Below are 21,227 nucleotides of genomic sequence, written 5' to 3' on the forward strand. Positions count from 1 at the left end.
ACAGAGGACTGGGGTATGTACTGCATGGGTGGCAGCTCTGCAGAGGTGTCTTCTCCCATGCTGCACAGACTTGCAGCACAGCTCTTAAGACTCCTGCTAAGAATGTGCACTCTTAATTTGGGAGATTTCTAGAGCCTTCAGATGGCTTCTGTGCCCCAGGATCGGCCACTACTAAGGTTTTGTTTTCACTTTCTGAAACATTTCCCAGACTGCTTTCCATGGGACTAGTGTTTTCCTCTTCTGGGAGCTGTCATCTGTAGAATTTCTAGGGCCAGGTCAGATCGCTGGCCATTTGCATCTGTATTATCCCAGGTTCCCAGGAGGAGTTAGACAAGATTTGCACCCACATTTTGCTTATCAAACCAGAGATGAATAGGTAGTTTTTGAGAGTAACTAACAGAAGACCACATTTTAGGACACACAACAGGGAATCTTTAAAGGTCATTTTTAAATGATTTTAATTTTTTATAATGTTCTCTATTTACGTATTACTTACATTCTGTGTATTACCGTATGGTTTATTACCAACATTTGAAGGGAGAGGAGAGAGAATTCTGTATCTTAACAGATCAACTCTAATTTTTGTGTCTTAATTTTCCTTATAAGTAGATTTTTATATAGTTGTATTTCATGTACAATGGCAGATTCCTATTTTTTTCCTCTTATCACATTAAGTGCTGTATGAATATTGAAGGGTTAGACTAAAAATCATAAGTAATATTAAGGGTAGACTAGTGAGGGTTAATTTGGTCTCAAAGAGAATTTAAAATGAACTTTACTAGAATCATCTATCATTTGAAAAACCAAATTCCCAAAGTTAAAACAGTGTAAAAATTGCAGATGTTACATAAAATTCATATCCCCAACTTTAAGCCAATGCAAGCTAATTTTTGACTTCCTCAACATTTCTGGAAATTGCAGGTCTTTCATGTTACATTAGTTTAGTTTGTGAGGAAGCAGCCATGCAGACTTGTAGAGTTTGGGGCTTCTCTTTTAACACAGATATCCAAATGTTTCTGTAGATGTGCCATGGGAAATGTGACTTATTTTAAGGCCGTTAACAGCAAATACTGTTCTAACATCCTGCTATCTTAAGAAAAATTAGCTTTCTTTAAAGAAGGGAGCATCCTAGTTTTTAATTTTAAAATAGGGCACTAGGGAAGAAAGGGAAGGCAGGAGAATGGCAAGAACCTTCAGTGTCCTGAGAACTTTCCCCAAAGCACAAGTCTGTTACTGTACTGAGTGGTTTCTTTGGTTTGCTTATTTGTTTTTGGCACAACTGGAGTTTGAACTTCGGCCTTATACTTGATAGGCAGGTGTTTTACCACTTGAACCACACCCCCAGTTCTTTTGGCTTTAATTATTTTTCACATAGGGTTTCATGCTTTTGCCCAGGCTAGTCTCTGACCATGATCCTCCTATCTGTGCCTCCCCCATAGGTGGAATTACAGATGGCCAGTCTCACTCATGTGTAGCCAGACCCACCAGGGCTTATGGTTCATTATTCCCTCACCTGTGCATGTCTTCTTTATAAGAGACCTAGGAATCTTTGTTTTGGTTAATATTGATGATTTGCTTTTTACATTATTTAAAATTTTTACTTTCTCATAATTTGCATGAAGAAATAAATGAGTAATTACCACCATTTTACTGATGGAGAGTAGAAGCCTTTGGGAGGGAACTACTAAGGTCTGTGAGCTCTCCAGGCATCTCTTGACAATCAGGAGCCCTTGCTTTATTAAGAAGCCACACTGATGAAATGTAGGGGATAGAATGGCTTTAAGAGGGCCTGGTTGCAGGCCTGCTTTGTGGATATGCAGGAAGAATCCCATGAGGAGGCAACTTAGGGACATGCACACAGGGAAAATTACCTCAACCACAATGTAGTAATTGGGTCAGTGTGAGCCACTTAGATGTAATTTATGAGAAAAAAGTGTGGATGCATAGGTTTGTTGTAGACCAAGGGCTTTCTGGAGAAGCATAATCACGTACTAGCTTTTTACTGACTCTAAGCTGTAGAAATATTTACTTGATTGGGAGTTAGCCCCAGCTTTGATTTCAGTCCTGAATATACAGATGTCTCCTTGCTTTCCTGCTTTCCTATTTATATGCAGCAATGAACCTTCCCTCCCCCAGATTCCTTAAGGCAGATTCCTTGTTTCTCTGGGCATCTTGACATCATGGTCAGTCCCAGACTTGGGTGGAGATGTACAGTCATTTAAATCCTGAAGAATTCTTGATACCTAGAAATTAACTTACAGTGAAAAATGTCTCTTCAAACCAACCCACTGCTTATTGTTCTGCTCTGACAGGTAGTCCAGCTCCAGACACAGTGCTAGGGAGTCAACACCAGTGGAAATGCCTGGGCCACAGGAAACTCAGGGCAAAGCCACTTTGCACACAGCCAGTTTAAGTGACTATTCAGAAGAATAGTCATGGCATAGGGCAGGGTATACTCACTGGTATACTGGAAAGGATTTTTCCTCTTACCATCCTGTTGAGGCTACAACCCCAGATTGCTTACATGACTGCCTGTCACAAAGTCCCCCTCACTGTGCTTCAGGCTCTTTTCCTCCTGGCCACAAACTACCTCTTACCCAGGTTAGACAGTGCCAGATCTCCTGTCCCCCACTCCCCACCAGTATCATGTGGTATTGCTGATACTTCATGAAGATGTTTCTGAAATGGGGGAAGGATGGCTGAGCACTGGACAGATAATGAACAACTCATGGCCCTTAGACCACATGCATCCTGCTTGGGGTGGGATTCAAGATACAAACGTCAGAAATCCATGACTGCCAAAGACAGTGAAATGGAAGCTCAGAGGCTGAGGCCTGCTTTACAGTGTGCTGACCAGATCTGTGTCAGATGTAGGTGGAACAATCGGTTTAGTTTGCTAGATTTGGTCTCAGAAGCAGTGTTTCAGAATAAGTAGACCAAGGTGTATTTTGTGTTGAGTGTGATGTAAGTACAGTTCAGAAGTCAGCAGTTTTTTTCAGTAAAAGGTTAGACATCAGATATTTAGGCTTTGTAGATTATATGTTCTTCCATATTTTAAACACACACACAGGAAAGCTGGGGATCTAATCCTGGGCCTCACATATACCAGGCAAAATGCTTTATGACTGAACTACATCCCAAGCCCCCAAATAACTTTTTTTTCCTTTGTAGTTCATTGATTTTTTAAGTTTATTAATTTATTCATATGTGCATACATTGTTTGGGCCATATTCCTCCCCACCCCCCTTGCTTCTAGGCAGAAACTGTTCTGCCCTTTTCTCCAATTTTGTTGAAGACATAAGCAATAATAAGACAAAGCGTTTTGCTAGTTGAGGTAAGGACAGCTATACAGAGAGATTCCTAGCTTTGCTTCCATGCAAAAGTATATTACAACCTGAATTGATTCACCTCTACCTGACCTTTTCACTAGTTCCCGATCACCTTCCCATATTGACCTCTGTCGCTTTACGACATTACGGTATTAGCTCCTCTGCAGTGGGCACATCAAACACTTTCAAGTTTTGGGTTTCTTACCTATCCCCATTCCTCCTGTATGTGCTTTCCCCTTGTCATGTGACCCAAGTCCAACAACATTGCTGCATTTGGCCTGGATCTAAAGTCCACATATGAGGGAGAACATAGATTTTTGGTATTCTGAGCTTGGCTAACCTCGCTCAGAATGATGTTCTTCAGTTTACTTGCAAATGACAAGTCAGATTTCATGCTTCTTCATGGCTGAGTAAAACTCCATTGTGTATAAGTACCACTTTTTTTTTTTTAATACATTTGTCTGTAGTGGGGCATCTTGGCTGTTTCCATAACTTGGCTATTGTGAATAGTGCTGCAATAAACATGGGTGTGCAGGTGCCTCTGGAGTAACCTGAGTTGCATTCCTTTGGGTATATCCCTAGGCGTGGGATTGCTGGATCATATGGCAGATCTATGTTTATATTTTTAAGAAGCCTCCATATTTTCTTCCAGATTGGTTGCACTAGCTTACATTCCCACCAGCAGTGTACGAGGGTTCCTTTTTCCCCACGTCCTTGTCAATACCTGTTGTTGGTGGTGTTTTGGATGATGGCTATTCTAACAGGGGTGAGGTGGAATCTTAGTGTGGTTTTAATTTGCATTTCTTTTATGGCTAGGGATGGTGAGCATTTTTTCATGTGTTTTTTGGCCATTTGAATTTCTTCTTTTGAGAAAGTTCTGTTTAGTTCAGTTGCCCATTTCTTTATTGGTTCATTGATTTTGGGAGAGTTTAGTTTTTTGTATATTCTGTATATTCTGGCTATCAGTCCTTTGTCTGATGTATAGCTGGCAAATATTTGCTCCCACTCTGTGGGTGGTCTCTTCAGTTCAGAGACCATTTCTTTTGTGCAGAAGCCTTTTAATTTCATGTAATCCTATTTGTCCATCCTTTCTCTTAGTTGCTGAGCTACTGGGGTTGTATTGAGGAAGTCCTTACCTATACCTATTACTTCCAGGGTATTCCCTGCTCTTTCCTGAACTAACTTCAGAGTTTTGGGTCTGATATTAAGGTCCTTGATCCATTTTGAGTTGATACTAGTACAGGGTGATAAATACGGATCTACTTTCAGTTTTTTTACAGGCAGATAACCACTTTTCCAAGCAACATTTGTTGAAGATGCTGTCTTTTCTCCATGATACATTTTTGGCGCCTTTGTCAAAAAGAAGGTGGGCATAGCTGTGTGGATTCATATCCGGGTCCTCTCTTCCGGGTCCTCTGTTCCACTGGTCTTCATGTCTGTCTTTGTGCCAGTACCATGCTATTTTTATTGCTATTGCTTTTTAATATAGTTTGAAGTTGGGAATTGTGATACCGCCAGCATTGCTGTTTTTGCTGAGTATTGCCTTGACTGTGTTTCCCCTTTTATTAGTGTGGAGTGTCCTTCTTTATCTGGTTGATCAATGCAAGTTTGAAGTCTGCTTTGTTCAAGATAAGTATTGCTACTCCTGCCTGTTTTGGGGGGCCATTGGCTTGGTAAATCTTTCACCCTAAGCCAGTGCTTGTTTCTGTCAATGAGGTGGGTCTCCTGTAAACAACAGATTGTTGGATCTTCCTTTTTAATCCAGTTTGTCAAAGAGTGTCTTTTGATGGGGGAGTTAAGTCTGTTAACATTCAGTGTGATTGTTGTCATTTAGTTGTTTTGTTGTTTAAGGGTTTGATTGTGTGCAGCTGAATTAATGTTAACTCTCTGATTCCTTGTCTTTTCTTCTCCTGTGCTTTGGTGTTGCCTGTCCTCTCATGGTTTTGTTTGCTTTCATTTTCTGTGTGCAGAATTCCTTGAAGAATCTTTTGTAGTGGTGGCTTGGTGGCTATATATTGTTTCAGTTTCTGCTTATCATGGAAGACTTTTATTGCTCCATCTACTTTGAATGATAGTTTTGCTGGGTAGAGTATCCTAGGGTTGATGAAGTTGTTTTCATTCAGTGCCTGGAATACTTCACTCCATGTTCTTGCTTTTAAGGTTTCGTTGAGAAATCTGCTGTGATTTTGATGGGTTTATCTTTGTATGTTATTGTTTTTCTCTATTACAGCCTTCAATATTCTGTCTCTATTGTCTGTGCTTGTTGTTTTAATAATATGTCATGGGGTAGTTTTATTTTGGTCATGTCTGTTTGGTGTCTTGGAGGCTTCCTGTACCTGAATGGGCATAGCTTTCTCTAGATTTGGGAAATTTTCTGTTATTATTTTGTTGAGTATATTATGAATCCTTTTGCTTGCACCTCTTCTCCTTCAATGCCCATGATTCTCAGGTTTGGTCTTTTGATGGAGTTGTTGAGTTTTGCATATTCCTTTCACAGGTTTTGAGTTGTTTGAGTCACAGTTCTTCACTTTTTCCTTTAGTGTCCATCTCATCTTCAAGTTCTGAGATTCTGTCTTCAGCTTTTTCTAGTCTGCTTGAGGGCCTTCCATTGTGTTTCGTATTCTGTTTCATTCTTTTTTTCTGAGGTTTTCCATATCTTACTCTTTAATAGTGTCAGTATTCATCTTTAACTCATTTCTCTCTATTTATGGTGTTCTGTGTTTCACTTTGGTGTTTATTTAGGGCTCCTATGAGTTCATTCATTTGTTTCTGTGTCTTCTTGTATTCTTTATTTTTGGTGTCTTGGAATTTGAGTGCCTCTTGTATGTTTTGGTTGACCATATCTAGTATCATTTCCATGAAATTCTCAGTGATAACTTGCAGGATTTCTTGTTTCAGTGTGTTCTTTTGGGCTTCATTGGGTTCCTTGGTATCGTTTATCTTTGTTTTATTGGAGTCTGGAACTGGGTATGCATTTTCTTCATTTCCCTCTGAATCCTGTATTAAATTGTTTTGGGGGGTAGAATGATTTCCATCCCTTTTTCGTCTTCCCATCACTCCACTTGATACTGTGTAACTATGTTCTTGATAGGATATTGGTGGGTTTAGTCACCTGTTTTCTTTCCCTTGGTTTAATTTTGTTTTGTGGGTGTGTTGGGTTTTTAGGTTAGTGTACATATGCTATTTCTGACCCTGATCTGTGTGTAATTTAGTATTAGGTAACTCACAACAGTAAAACTAACAAAACAAAAAAAACCAAATAAATCAACAGGGAGAGATGGGCAAACACATACAAACAAATAAGAAACAAAGCAAACAAACACAAAAAAATTCCAGGTTCAGGAACAATAGAATTTCAGTCTTAGTAGTTCTGGTGTTACTCCTTCAGCATCCAGTCTTGGTGTTGGTATTTAAGCAGAAGCTCTGTCTTAGTCTCGCCAGGTGGTTGCAGTCTCACCAGTTTTTTTTTTTTTTTCTGTCTTTCAGCAGCAGCTGTTTAGTCAGCTCCTTCCTCAGTGAGGTGTGGCTTGTCCCCAGGTCCCAGAGATTAGCCCTGTGGCCCACCAGCTGTCTGCTTTGCAGTTGGGTTTTTGCGGTGTTGGTTTACTAGTGGCTTGTTTCTTTGCCTCGCCCCCTTTCTCTGGGGCAAGGTCAGTGATCCGTCAGCTGGCCCTCTGCTGTCAGCATGTTGTGATGGTTTGCTGATTATTTTTCAATTTTGCAGTGTCATTTGACTTTGGATGTTGCTCACTGGCTCAGATGAGCTTTGTGGACCACTATCTATCTTATTTTAGGTTTGGTTTATCATCTGCCTGCTGTCAGTCCTTCTGCCCTTCCAGCCTCTGTTTACTGAAAGTTTGCGTGGAGATCAGCTCCTTGCTCCTCCCTCTTTCTCTGGTGCAGTTACAGCACCCCTGCCCCTTCTGCTGTGTGTTCCCTTTCAGTTCCTTGTTTATTGTTCAGTTTTTTTTTTTTTGCAGGGCAGCAATCAGTCCAGGGGGCTATGCTGGTTTATCCCAGGGGTGCCTGAGAGAATACCGCATGACAGTTGGTGCTCACCTGTTGGTCTCCCAAGCAGGTTTGGAACCGGCGTCTGGTGGCATGGGAGCCCTCCTGTTTTTTTCAGTGTAAAGTGGCGTGTGGAGAAGCTTTTTATGGGCTTGGGGTTCGGGGTGTTGAGGTTTTGATTCTTCTTGGTGCTTTATTTCTACCAAGTGTGGCTCCAGCATCTCAGCAAGATTCTTGATTTACAGAGCCCACACCATCTGCTTCTGCACTCTAGTCACCATCTTGGATCCCTGATTCATTAATTTATTACAAGCAAGAAGCCCTTGCCAGGTGTGTGTGTTTGAGTATGGTGGAACTGAGTCACATAAACTTTTCCAGGAAAGTTGGTCAGGTGGTCAGGCATCTCATTTTCCTGATTCCCAGCCCTCCTTTGGGGTGAGAAAAGTACTTCAACCCTAATCTACTCTTGGCCAGGTAATTCCCCTCACAGGACTACACTATCACCAAATAACTCTTTAAAACTATGTGAAAACCATTTTTAGCTTGCAAGCTGAGCCTTTGGCTTTACTTTAAAATGGGGGGATGGGAAGATGATCAACCTTCTTTTAATAGTGGGGTATTAAACAGATTATGACAGAATACCATTTTGCAGGTAAGAGATGTTAAAAAGGCCAGTCAAGAAGGGGCAAAATAAGAATAAACCAGCTTCAAAAATCTATTTTGAAGGTGAGGCAATTATAAATTAGATCCTTCAATGGAAACTAAATGTTGTTTCATAAATTCTGGCCAAAAATGGTTACTGGGCTGTTATAATCAGTGACCACAGACTGCGTAACTTTATAAACAACAGAAATGTATTCCTCACAGTTCTGAAATCTAGAAGTCTGAGAGCAGTGTGCCAGTATGGCTGGGCTCTGGAGAGGACTCTTCTCTTCCTGGTTGCTTCACTTTTGCTGTCCCCTCACATAGTAGAAGGGGCAAGGGAGGTGCTGGGTCTCTTGCAAGAAAGAACACTGACCCCATTCACGAGGGTTCTGCCCCCGTGATCTCATCGCCTATCAAAGGCCCAGTTCCTATGACAGGATTTCAACATGAATTTGGGGGCACGTACATTCAGACCATAGCATTAATCCTTTAGTGGTAGTGGAATAAGATGTTCAGGTAGTGTCACAGACATTGAATTTGATTAAAAAAAAATATTGTGGCCCTATGATCTATCAGCTGCTTCCACCTTCTGGCCAGTACCGGCTTTCTGCATGACGGACACTGATTTCCAATGTTGCGTGCATGGCTCCTGCGCTGCCAGAGCCCGAAATGTCGGGTCCCAACGGGAACTTGGGCATGTGGGTGGAGGCTGGTGCAGAAGGCGAGGAGGAAGGCTTCGGGAAGCAGAGTACACTGCCATGTACTCCACGTTGGACCAGACCAACTCCTGTCTGGACCACTTGGAGGAGAAAAATGACCACCTCCATGCCAGTCTCCAGGAGCTGCTAGAGTCCAACCAGCAGACACGCCTTGAGTTCTAGCAGCAGCTTGGGGAGGCCTCTGGTAATGCCAGTCCCTAAGCTGTGGGAGCTCCCATCCAGGCCCCAACTCTGCCTCCCTGGGCTAAGCTCTGGCCTGGGATCTACTACCTGGCTTAGACAACTTTGGGTCCCCTAGTGGGTGTGCCTGCCTGTGCCAGCCCCCACTGCCCAGCTGCCCTCCTGAGGCCAGGTGTGGCTCTGTGGCCTATTCAGTTGCCTGCCCGCCCAGCTCCTGGGCATCCCCCCCATCCCCCCAAAAAAACATTATTTTTGGCAGTACTGACATTTGAACTCAGAGCCTTACACTTGCTAGGCAGGAGCCCTACTACTTGAGCCATACCTCTAGTTCATTTGCTCTGTTATTTTGGAGATAGGGTCTAGTGAATTTGCTGCCCATGTTGAACTGGAACCTTGATCTTTCCAATCTCAGCCTTCTGAGTTAGCTAGGATTAGAGGCCTGAGTAACTGGCACCAGCCTGCTATGAAGCTTTTATTTTTTTAAAATTACTGAAGAGAGCAGCTTATCTCGATGTTGAGGGTAAAGCTTGATGTTGTTAGGAAAGACAGACATTTGACCCTGCAGTGAAGACACACCTGGGGTTTCCTGGGAGCCCTACTTGGAAGAGTGGCTCAGGAGGATAGTTTTTGCTTTTTGCTCTTCTGGAGGCAAAAACCACACCTGGAACCTTACTTTCACAAAAGCCAGTGGTGATGCATGGTATATGAGGGCTTCCTGGACAGTACTGGTAGATTTCTAGGGCCACTTTTTCTTGAATGAGCTCCTGCTTTGAGCCACTGGAAAGGTTCAAACAACTTTCCCCTAGTAGAGATGAGAAGCCTGGCAGTGGTTTCTATGTTGATTGACCGTCCTTATCATGGCTTCCTGCAGTATTTGTGCACATGCAAATGCAGGGAGAGAGGAGTGCACAGGGTATGAAGTATTTATTCTTTCTTTTTTATTTTAAATTTGTGCCTTCTGGAAACCTATGCCTCTTTCCAATTGCTCTGTAATTGTTTTCCTGGTACAGCAGGGATGCTTGCTGTAGTGGCAAGCTTGGTGTTCCTTTTATAAACATGACTGTTACTCTTCAAAGTATTTCAGGAGAGTGTTGAAATCAGTGAGAAGGAGTAGATAGTGGAGTTTTCCTTTCTAAGCAAGGAAGGAAAGCCTTTTTTCGTCTGGTCAGCTAACTAGGGATTCTCTCCAAATCATTCTCCCTATCCCAGGCTAACCTTTGGGTTAATTCCCTTTCATTTCCTTTTTTTAGAAGCTAGGTTACCACCACTGTAAGTCCACCTGAGCATGGCTTCCCCAATAGGCTCTTTTCTGCTTGTCTTTTCCTCAGAGGATGGCTTGTGCTCATTTCGCTCTTGTTGAGTGTTGTGGATTGCGCTGGTTACAGAATCCTTTTGTCAGCCTGCACCCCTGCCCACTGCCTGAGCCCAGGTGTATAAAAAGAACACTTTCCCTCCCAATTTACACTTATCTTTTGTAAAACTATGAATTGAGTAATAAAATCCAAATCAGAACAACAGGATTTTTGGTTGAAACACACAGAGGCGGCTCTTAATTGGCTTTCTTATCTTTTAGCTGCAAACAGCAGACGCCCTGACACCTCTAATAGGGAAAGTTGTTTATAGCAAAGCTAGACAGTAGGAATAGCAAATGCCCCAGTAGGAATTGAGCCAACTTTGTGTCTTACGGGCCACTTGGGTTTTCACAACATGGCTGCCACTCCATTGTCTACTAAATGGCTTGCTCTCTTTGCCTAACTGTACCTTTTACTTCCTCGTAACTTTGGTTTGCAAATAATCTAGCATGTACCCATTAGGTATCTTTCCACAACTTCTAAAAAGAGAACTCCTTCATACTTCCAGTAGGAACTCCTGAGGGAGAATACAGTGAAGCACATCTCTGGGGAGGTCTGGTTTAAGTCATCTAGTCAGTGACAGGCAGGGTGACACTGTCCAAGTAGGGCTCGCGCTTCATTTGTATCCCCTTAGAAGGGGAATCTGAGAGTAACAGACACTGTTGAGCCTGTCTGGTACCACAAGTTCTTCTGACTTTTCAAAGGAACAGAATGCCTTACCCACAAAATGGGGTAGTGTCCTTCTCACCAGCAAAGAGTCACATTGGGGGTGGAGTTGGGGGAGGAGGAGGAAGAATGGAATTTACAAAGGCAGGGACCGGGGGAGCCTTTTACTATGAGCTTTGTGTTTCTAGTTCTAGCTTTAGACACAGTTTCTCTGCAGCAGTTAGAGAAAGATGGAGGAGGAGACTTCCTTTGAGAGGGTATCATGCCATGTACTTGTTTGGCCCCAAATCATGACCAATGTCCAGTGACAGAGCCAGAACCAGAAGCTGTTTCCTGGCATCCAAAGCACACCTAGGTCTTTTATTTCTCCCGGGGAGGAAGCACTGTGCTGTGAAGTGTTTAGGAACTTCAAGATAAAAACACATTGACCAGGGACCTTCATTTCCTCTCTCAAGAAACCCTTCTCAAAGGACAATGAATAGAATTTTTAAAAGACTTTGTAAAAAGTTATGAAGTGAAACAATGGGAAAGAAGGTAACACTTTTGGAAAGAAGTGGTAGAGGAAATCCCAGTGTCTGTGGAGTGGGCTGAGGGTTGAACCTAAAGACTTGTGTGTACTAACTACCCTTTCTGCCAGAGCTGCACCCATCCCCAGAGGGTGGGATCTTGAAGATTTGCATGGCAGACCCTGAAAAAGGTTTAGGAAGTAGAGCCATTATCACTGTATGCTTTTTTTCTTTTATTATTCATATGTGCATACAAGGCTTGGGTCATTTCTCCCCCCTGCCCCCACCCCCTCCCTTACCACCCACTCCGCCCCCTCCCGCTCCCCCCCACCCCCTCAATACCCAGCAGAAACTATTTTGCCCTTATTTCTAATTTTGTTGTAGAGAGAGTATAAGCAATAATAGGAAGGAACAAGGGGTTTTGCTGGTTGAGATAAGGATAGCCATACAGGGAGTTGACTCACATTGATTTCCTGTGCGTGGGTGTTACCTTCTAGGTTAATTCTTTTTGATCTAACCTTTTCTCTAGTTCCTGGTCCCCTTTTCCTATTGGCCTCAGTTGCTTTAAGGTATCTGCTTTGGTTTCTCTGCATTAAGGGCAACAAATGCTATCTAGTTTTTTAGGTGTCTTACCTATCCTCACCCCTCCCTTATGTGCTAAAGCTTTTATCATGTGCTCAAAGTCCAATCCCCTTGTTGTGTTTGCCCTTGATCTAATGTCCACATATGAGGGAGAACATAGGATTTTTGGTCTTTTGGGCCAGGCTAACCTCACTCAGAATGATGTTCTCCAATTCCATCCATTTACCAGTGAATGATAACATTTCGTTCTTCTTCATGGCTGCATAAAATTCCATTGTGTATAGATACATTTTCTTAATCCATTCGTCAGTGCTGGGGCATCTTGGCTGTTTCCGTAACTTGGCTATTGTAAATAGTGCCTCAATAAACATGGGTGTGCAGGTGCCTCTGGAGTAACCTGTGTCACTCACTGTATGCTTTGTTGAACCTACTCATACTAGAGACTTTGGACTGGGAGAGAAGTCAAAGTCTAGAGTTAAAGACATGTTAACTGTGAAACTTGGGTGGTCCAAGAAACTCCTGGTGTTTACTTTTCTTGGGTTCAACTGAAATGAAAGCATCTCCATAGAGAACAGCAGAGCTGTATGAATACCCTAGCCCCATGTTTTCCTGTATCACTCAGGGTTGAGAACCACAGACTGCACTCAAGTCATGGCATGGCCACTGGCTACCAGAGGAGCTCGGGTCTAGAGTGCAGGTTGGGTATAGAACCAAAATCAGGAGATCCCATAGCCCTCTTGGTGAAATAATTTGTGTCATCAGTCACTGTCACTGGTGGGAGAAATATCTACATAGGTGGCTGTATAAGGAGAAAACCAGCTACTTTTAGGGGTAAAGTGTGCTGCAACTTATTTGATTACTGATCCATAGTGAATGTTAATTCTTCTCCCTGGGATAATGGGGAAGAAATTTGGGCAAAATAATACCTAATATATATCTAAAAATTATCTACAGTCATAGTCAAAGAGTCTTTGGAAGGAAAGTATTGTTAAGAGGGATTTAGGATTGTATGAGAGGAAAGACCTTAAAAGTCCTGAGTTTCCCTTAGGTTGGAAACACAAAGTGATACTAGCTTAAGTTCATTTTAGACTTTTTTCGACTCACATTTTTCTTAGCAGAGATTGATACAGCTCTCCTTAAGATGTCTCTGTTCAGAAGTATTTGTAACTCTTAGGTATATAATTTTATAGTCTTAGGTATGTATTTTTATTGGCGACAGCTGAACAGTTCATTCTGACAGTGTTATCCAAAACTTGGCTTCAGCTTTTCTCCTTACAACAAGTAGTTTCCAATTAAGACAGAAAAAATAAGGGAATCCTTGAGACAACTCTGTTACTGGTTACTTTTTTCACAGTTTGAACAAGAAACAAAAATAGGGTGGGGGTGTCCACAGAAAGCCAGGAGCACTTAATCTAGCTAATGAGTCAGACTCAGTTACAAGTGGCATACTCTTTTAGAACTAGCTGTTTATGCTGAGTACTTGATAAAATTAGACAACCTCTGGGATTTTGCCAGATGCTGAGAACTGAACAACCACAAGCAGTGCCTAAAGAACTGGGACTAGATTTACCCGTCTACTTTAAATAGGCAGTGTCAATGGGCAGAGCCAAATGAATTGTTTTCTGAGGACTCCATTTCAGCCTGAGTCATATTTTTTTTCTTTTTTCCAGAACTGGGGATCAAATGCAGCACTTGTGCATGCTAGGCAAACATTTAACCACTGAGTTCCATCCCCATCCACTCAGGATATTTTTAAATGAGTATTAAAAAATAACATTTTCCTTTTCTTTGACAAGGTCAAGACCCTGTAACCTAGTATGCCCTTAAACTTGTGATCCTCCTGCCTCAGTGCTGGAATTACAGGCATGTACTGAAATGCCCAAGTAATAGACTATTCTTAGTGGACACAGATTAGGTAGATTTTTTTTTTTTAACATGAGAATAGATTCACTCAAGATCTCCTTTTACATCAATATCTAAAAATACACAATGCTGGTGGAGTGGCTAAAGTGGTACTGCACCTGTCTAGCAAGTGTGAGGCCCCGAGTTCAAACTACCCTCCCCCCACTGCAAAAAAAAAAAATTTAGATACTGATCCACTCAAAATCAAAAGCAGGCAGATACAGAAAAGGGGAAATCCTGAGTTCTGATATTCTTAGAGTACAGATTTCTTTGCCTCAACCTGTGTTACTTACTTGGGCAGATTAGTGTATCTACTTACACATATAAGTTAGTCTCAGCTGCTCTGTTAAATGGGCTTGAGGGCTCTAAGAAAACTAGTGAATCAGATGGGCCAGGCAAGAAACACAGTAGCGGTGCTCCAAATGCTAGCAGTTTATCCCGAGAGTAGGAACTAATGACAGCACTGCCTTTGACCAGCTAGCATTACAGCCCAAACTGCAAAGGGAGAAGCTGCCAGAAATCCTGTATAGAAAGCAAACACTGGAAGGTGGTTATAGCTGGACAGGGAATAAAGTCTAAACACAAGATACTGGGCAAATCAATGGTATTTTTTTGTTTTTGCTTAAAAGTATTTTTAGGCATTAATAAGTACAAGAATAACAAGTACAAGAATGCTTGAAGTTCTATATACAATAAATGTTTTTTTTTTTGGTAGCACTGGGAGGGGTTGAACTCAGGACCTTTCATTTGTTAGGCAGGTGTTCTACCACTTGAGCCACTCTGCAGCCCTTTTTGTGTTATTTTTGAGATAGGGTCTTGCTTTATGCCCAGGCTGGCCTGAACCACAACCCCGTTCTGTTTCCCCACACAGGTGGAGTCTCATGAATTTTTTTTATCCCCACTGGCCTCAAATCACGATCCTCCCTGATCTTTGCCTCCCAAGTAGCTAGGATTACAGGCTTGAGCCACTGTACCTGGTTATGATAAATATTTTGATAGTCATTTTAAATGTCATCCAGTTTAGGGGTATGATGATACTTAATTAAATGTGCTTTTCAATTGACATGTAAAATGAACTTATTTTTATCTTTTCTGTTAGCTTTATCTTCAAGCCAGGATGAAGGGAGATTGGGCAAGACTCTTACGACCCACACTGCAATTTGGTCTTGTTGCCGTATCAATTTACGTGGGCCTTTCTCGAGTTTCTGATTACAAACACCACTGGAGTGATGTTTTGACCGGTCTCATTCAAGGAGCTGTGGTTGCAGTATTAGTTGTAAGTATACAGAGCAGCAGCCTACGTCTTGTTACGGACACACATTTGGATAAAAAGCAGAAAACAAAACAAAACCAAAAAAAACACCCAAGTGAGAAAAGTATAACAAGGCAGAGAATTTTGCTCAGTAATTTCTAGTGGATAAGAATCCCAGTATTACTAAACGTTCTTTTAGGATACAGTGGGTAAAAATTAGGTTACTCTTTGCAAAAGTTATAAAACTCTATTTTTATTGTTAAAGCCTATGGTTGTAAATGATTTTTGGTATGGACTGAAAACTAATTTACATAAAGAATTAACACTTTTAAGTGTTGGTAGAATGAAGCTATTTACCAAGGCATTGTCTATTTGAAATAAGCTTTTTAAAAAAATTCCTATTAACTAGTTTTTCATATTCTTAATTGATATGTCTAATGTATATCCTTTTGTCTTTACAAGCTACTTCCTGCAACTTGTATGGTTTTTAAACTTACATAAAGTATACCATTAAATACTTTGCCCTGTTCTAAGTGTAACCTGTTCTATGTAGGCTGTGTATGTATCAGATTTCTTCAAGGAGAGGAATTCTCCTTTTAAAGAAAGAAAAGAGGAGGACTCTCATACAACTCTTCATGAAACACCAACGGCGGGAAATCACTATCGGAACAATCACCAGCCTTGAAGGCAGGGTGGCAGGTGAAGCTGGCCTGCTTTCTAAAAGGAAAACAACTGCAACCACAAGGCAAGAGGATGCGTCTTTCTTTCTGGTGTACAGGCCTTTATGGGACTGCTGCTGCTGCTATACCTCCTGGATACCCACTTTATCTGTGTATATAGTTACATTTAACACAATGGTTATCTAACAGCTCTTAAATTCATTTAAAATTTCAAGCCTTCCATTAAACAATGCCCCACCTGTACATGTTTTATTAAAAAATGTAATGCTTATGTACATATGTGTATGTAATACGCTTTCTTGGAATGATATTTGATTTAAATACAATCTGTATTAAAATGTTTGAGGACAATTGTCTTGAGATGGGAGAACATATCAACACTTGTAAGCATCTGTAGTCAACTATAATCAGCCAGGTAGCAAGTAATTTTAAAATTCTACTTCCTTTAGCTGATTCTTCATAAGTAGAGGCTGGCAGCAAACACAATGTCTCTCTTGATTTTGGTGATTCCTAGGAGAAAAAAAATAAGGTTTAAGCTTTGAAGAGTGTAAGGAGTTTAATAAAGACTGTACAATAATCCTGATTAAATTGGTGATGCAACCTGGAAATAAAAAGCTTGCTCGTCTAAAAGATACCACCAAGAGGTAGAAAGTTTAGAAGCCAGACCCTGTTCTTTTTACTGTGAAGTACCCTGTATGTGAGGACTAAAAACGAGAGTCTGGAAAGGTTTAAGTTGTAAGATATTGTTGATCAAAAAGCATGGATCTATATATTTTTTTTCTTTTATTATTCATATGTGCATACAAGGCTTGGTTCATTTCTCCCCCCTGCCCCTACCCCCTCCCTTACCACCCACTCCGCCCCCTCCTTCTCCCCCCACCCCCTCAATACCCAGCAGAAACTATTTTGCCTTTATCTCTAATTTTGTTGTAGAGAGAGTATAAGCAATAATAGGAAGGAACAAGGGTTTTTGCTGGTTGAGATAAGGATAGCTATACAGGGCATTGACTCACATTGATTTCCTGTGCGTGGGTGTTACCTTCTAGGTTAATTCTTCTTGAACTAACCTTTTCTCTAGTACCTGTTCCCCTTTTCCTATTGGCCTCAGTTGCTTTTAAGGTATCTGATTAGCTTCTCTGTGTTGAGGGCAACAAATGCTAGCTAGTTTTTTAGGTGTCTTACCTATCCTCACCCCTCCCTTGTGTGCTCTCGCTTTTATCATGTGCTCATAGTCCATTCCCCTTGTTGTGTTTGCCCTTGATCTAATGTCCACATATGAGGGAGAACATACGATTTTTGGTCTTTTGGGAGAAGGCAATATATTTTTAATTACCCTCTGAAATGATTTTCTGTACCAAGTCAGGATAAATACAAATTTTATTTTTAGACCTTTCACACCTAGGGCTGGAGGCATGGCCCAAGCAGTAGACTACCTACATAGCAAGTGGGAAATCCTGAGTTCAAAGCCCAGAACCATCAAAACAAAATCAAATTTCATGCCTTCATATCTCTTCAGAGGCAGGCCTATTTAATCACTCATGTGGGAACATAAGCCAGTTTTTGCAAGCCTTTTCTTAGAACAGTAAGTTGTTAGCAGAAATCACTAGCATCAACTAGCTTGGAATAACACTGTGGGCTGCCGTTCTTTGATGCTTTAATTCATAGTCTTTTTCTTGGCCAAGATTCACTCAGGTGGAGATGATTTACGAACATGCTTATTCCCCTCCCCCCAATCCTTGGTCTAGTCACCCTTTTGTAATCTGGTCTCCCTGTATCCACATTGTTACTCCACAGACATGCCCTCAATGCGACAGCAAGAATTGTATTATAAAATCCAAGTTAGCGTACACTACTCCTCTGTGCTCCAAACCTCTAATCATTGCATAGAAGGCCAGGGCTGGGGCTACATGATCAATCCCTTTCTCCCTCCAACCTTCCTCTACTCTGCTCATTCTACTTCAGCCACAATAACCTCTTAATGTTGCTGAAGTACATCAAGCATACAGAAACAGCCTTACATGTCACTTTCTTGTATGGAGGCCCCCATGCCATCTCACCTATCCCCCAGTCCTCTTGTCTTCTCCTGTTTTATTCCTATATAACCAATCTGATATATTTTAATTGTTGACTTGTTGACTGTCTCCCCCACACTAGAACATAAGCTAAATGAAAGCTACAGTATCTCCTCATACTTAAAACAGTGCCTGGCACATAGTAATTGCACAATGAATACACGTAAATGAGTATATATACACACACACACACACATACACAATCTCAAAAACTTTTCCCACATAAGCCCTCTAAAATTTTATGGAAACTATTAGGAGGCACTTCATGGTAATCCAAGAAAGACAATTCAAAATGTCCTCCTAAGTTGTCAAGGGTTCAAGTCTGGAGATTAGCCTAAATTACTACAAAAGGCTTACAAACTGGATACTGACCTTCTGCAAATTTATTTTCCAGCTCAGTATTTCCAATGGCTTTTGCTGCCTGACACATCTGTCGAAGCAATTCTTCTAGGCGTCTCATACAACGAATTATGCTGCCTGGAGAGAAAAGGAACAAACTGCTTAACAGATATAATCATACACAATAGAATATTTGTCATGAGGCAAGCTAGGAGAACAGAGAACAGGTATTTTGAAGGGCTAAATAAGCTGGCAACTTTGGCTAGCTGCTAGGCATTATGAAGACTACAGAAAAGGCAAGCCAATTTTGCACCTCTGGCTAATGGTAGCAAGAGACAGATTTATTAATGTTGACACTTGCTATTACATGCACATAAACCAAATGCCCAGGAAGAGGAGAGCAACTCTGAGATAGGCTGGCACATGTGACATCTAATCTGGGTCTGTAAGAATGAGATCTCTGTCAGGCAGTGACAGGAGAAGCCCACTGAGAGTGCAGCAAAGTCTGACAAAATGAAGTTTATTCAAGGACCCTGAGTGCGCCTACTTAGCTATCTGGATACTCGGCCCACTATTCTGTGGAGAGAACAGAACAGAATTAGGTATGTCACTTTAAAGGTGCAACCATTCATTCTTGTTAACCTTAGACACTTTCCTCAGTGCTGTCTTCACACAGTGTATCTTCAAGGAAGCAGAGAGGAGAAAGCTTTTTCCCCGTGGATCTTGACTCTGTATCAAAGCTGAAACTGTAAACAGTGCCACTTGTGCAAAGAGAGGCCTGGGATCATTTCTCCAACTGCTACTTGCCTGAATTCACTTTTTTTTTTTGGGGGGGGGGTAGTGGTGGTGGTACTGTGGTTTGAACTTAGGCCCTCATGTTTGCTAGGTAGGTGCTGTACCACTTGAGCCACGCCCCAGCCCATTTTGCTTTAGTTTTTTTTCTTTTGCACAGGCTGGTTTGGGACAAGATCCTCCTACTTAAGCTTCCCATGTAGCAGGGATGACATGCCAACATGCTCGGCTTTAATGGCTGAGAAGGGATCACAGTAACTTTTTGCCTGGGCTGGCCTCAAACTTGTATCTCAGTGTGTCTCCCGAATAACGGAACTACAGATGACAGCAACCATGCCTGGTGGAACTTCACTTTTAACGTCTAAAACACATTATTAATATCAGTTCTCAAAATGCTAGCTGTAGGAATGAACCATAATGTAATTCCTTGAAGCACTAGAATAACTCCTTAACATCAAGTTCTTATAATCATTGCTCAATGATAAAGGTCCTTTTTCTTTTATTGCCCTCCACATAATGTTCCCATGTGTGCAAGGGGGGAATAAGAACTGAAAGATTCAACTCAAAGCAGAATGAAGTAGGGAAGTCTCATAGCATTTCAAATTGTTTAATATATACACACTACCCTTAAAATAATTTAACTTTCCGGACATGATGAGTTCTCACAACTGTATGTGTAAGGCTTTTTATGGTTTTTAATAGCAGAAATTCAAAAATTTTCTATATCCAACAATTTAAGATTGAAAAATTATGCAAGTATTAAAATTTTACAGATCTATACTCATTTGAGTGTGGATGCTGTGAAGACAGGAAGGGCAGCAGCCCTGCGAAGGAACTGCTTACCCTACATCCTGTGTAACAACGGGCAAGATATATAACCTCTCCTTGCTTCAGTTTAATGATCTGAAAACTTGTAAAAGTCATAAGTTTATTATGATTAAATTGTTTCTTCTATGTAAAGGTCCATGTCTTATCTCTGAGTAAGTATCAACAAATACTAGCTGATCTTAGTAATCAGTGACAGTAATAGGAGGTGGCATTTGGAAAGACAGCCAGCAGTTAAGTATGCCTCTGCCAAATTACCTATTGGTTCAGGCTATCAAATCCTGCAGTTACTTCTCATCTCTCATTACCCCAGTTGAAATACTATTTTATCTTCCATAACACTTTAATTACTTCTTCCTGGTCTCTTAGGCTGACTCTCTGTTTTGAGTTGTAAAGAGAATGCACTAGATCGCAAACCCTGCCTGCTATCCCCCTCTGTGACCATATTTTCTTCTTGGACCCCCCAGTCTACAGAAAAGCAACCCAGTCATCATTATCATATCAACTGAACTGAGTTCTTTGCAAATACTTTTTTTACCATTTGATCTTATTCATGCAAGCACACAGACACATACTGGATTTATTTTTACTGTTTACTTTTATCAGCTTTTCTTCTGAACTGGTATCTTTTATATCATTCAGTCACCACTTTGATCTTACGAGACAGGCATTCTTATTATTCTTTTTAGAGGGGAAGAGGGATTAAGACAGGCTCGCCTAGAACTCATGCCTCAGGCTCCCAAGTGCTGGGGTTATAGGAGTGTATCACCATGCACGGCTGGGTTTACACTTATTTTTAAAATGAGATGGCTGGGTCAAGAGAATTGTGGAAATGGAATGTTGCTAGTGCATTTCTGAGTTGGCAGTATCTGTAATGAAGAGAGAAAATCACAAAAGGATGAATTTCAGCTTATACAGAGGCAAAATGCTGTGTTCCTAATAGCATGGTACAGCAGGAACTGCCCAGGAACTGCATGCAGGCCACTTTCTCTTCCTTTGGGGTGGTCCCAGGGCACAAGGGCCCTGGACCAATAAGGACACCATCCCAAACCACAGCAATGAGACCACAAAGAAGACCACTACCACCACATGTTCCCACAAAAGACAAATGGGAGCATTCCACTTAAAAGAACAATACCATATAGGATGTCACTATTTTAGTCATGGGTCAGAGGAGTAAGGCAAGACACCAGGAGTACAGAAAGTTAGGTGGAAACCTGTGTTGCAGTCCATTTTCTGCAGCTAAGAAATTAGCTCTGGAATCTAGGCGCTCTCTATATATGTAAAATGTAGTGCTGGGGATCAAACTCAGTACCTTTTTGCTGGCTATGCAAGCATTTTAATACTGAGCTGCACCTCCATCTCCAATCAATAAGAT

General features: G+C 41.3%; 2 protein-coding genes and 1 pseudogene across 12 annotated transcripts in view; 2 read left to right on the plus strand and 1 right to left on the minus strand.

Moving 5' to 3' along the window:
• On the plus strand, positions 1–12,403 carry LOC141424200 (bublin coiled-coil protein pseudogene; annotated as a pseudogene).
• Plpp1 (phospholipid phosphatase 1) overlaps positions 1–16,163 on the plus strand; it is a 98,294-nt gene extending 82,131 nt beyond the window's left edge. For 6 of the 9 annotated variants that reach the window (XM_074077494.1, XM_074077493.1, XM_074077495.1 and 3 more), the window contains one exon: positions 14,989–16,163. In XM_074077494.1, the coding sequence (XP_073933595.1) occupies positions 14,989–15,303 (315 nt within the window). In that variant the 3' untranslated portion in view covers positions 15,304–16,163. The remainder of the gene's footprint in view (positions 1–14,988) is intronic. The other 3 variants (XM_020171959.2, XM_020171949.2, XM_020171939.2) reach the window with 1 other exon arrangement.
• The window catches only part of Mtrex (Mtr4 exosome RNA helicase), a 111,969-nt gene continuing 106,785 nt past the window's right edge, over positions 16,044–21,227 (minus strand). For all 3 annotated transcript variants that reach the window (XM_074077490.1, XM_074077488.1, XM_074077489.1), the window contains 2 exons: positions 18,266–18,370; positions 16,044–16,331 (listed from right to left, as the gene is read on the minus strand). In XM_074077490.1, coding sequence (XP_073933591.1) covers positions 16,279–16,331; positions 18,266–18,370 — 158 coding nt within the window. In that variant the 3' untranslated portion in view covers positions 16,044–16,278. The remainder of the gene's footprint in view (positions 16,332–18,265; positions 18,371–21,227) is intronic.

This window comes from Castor canadensis, chromosome 6 (assembly GCF_047511655.1).
Source record: "Castor canadensis chromosome 6, mCasCan1.hap1v2, whole genome shotgun sequence".
NCBI lineage: Eukaryota > Metazoa > Chordata > Mammalia > Rodentia > Castoridae > Castor > Castor canadensis.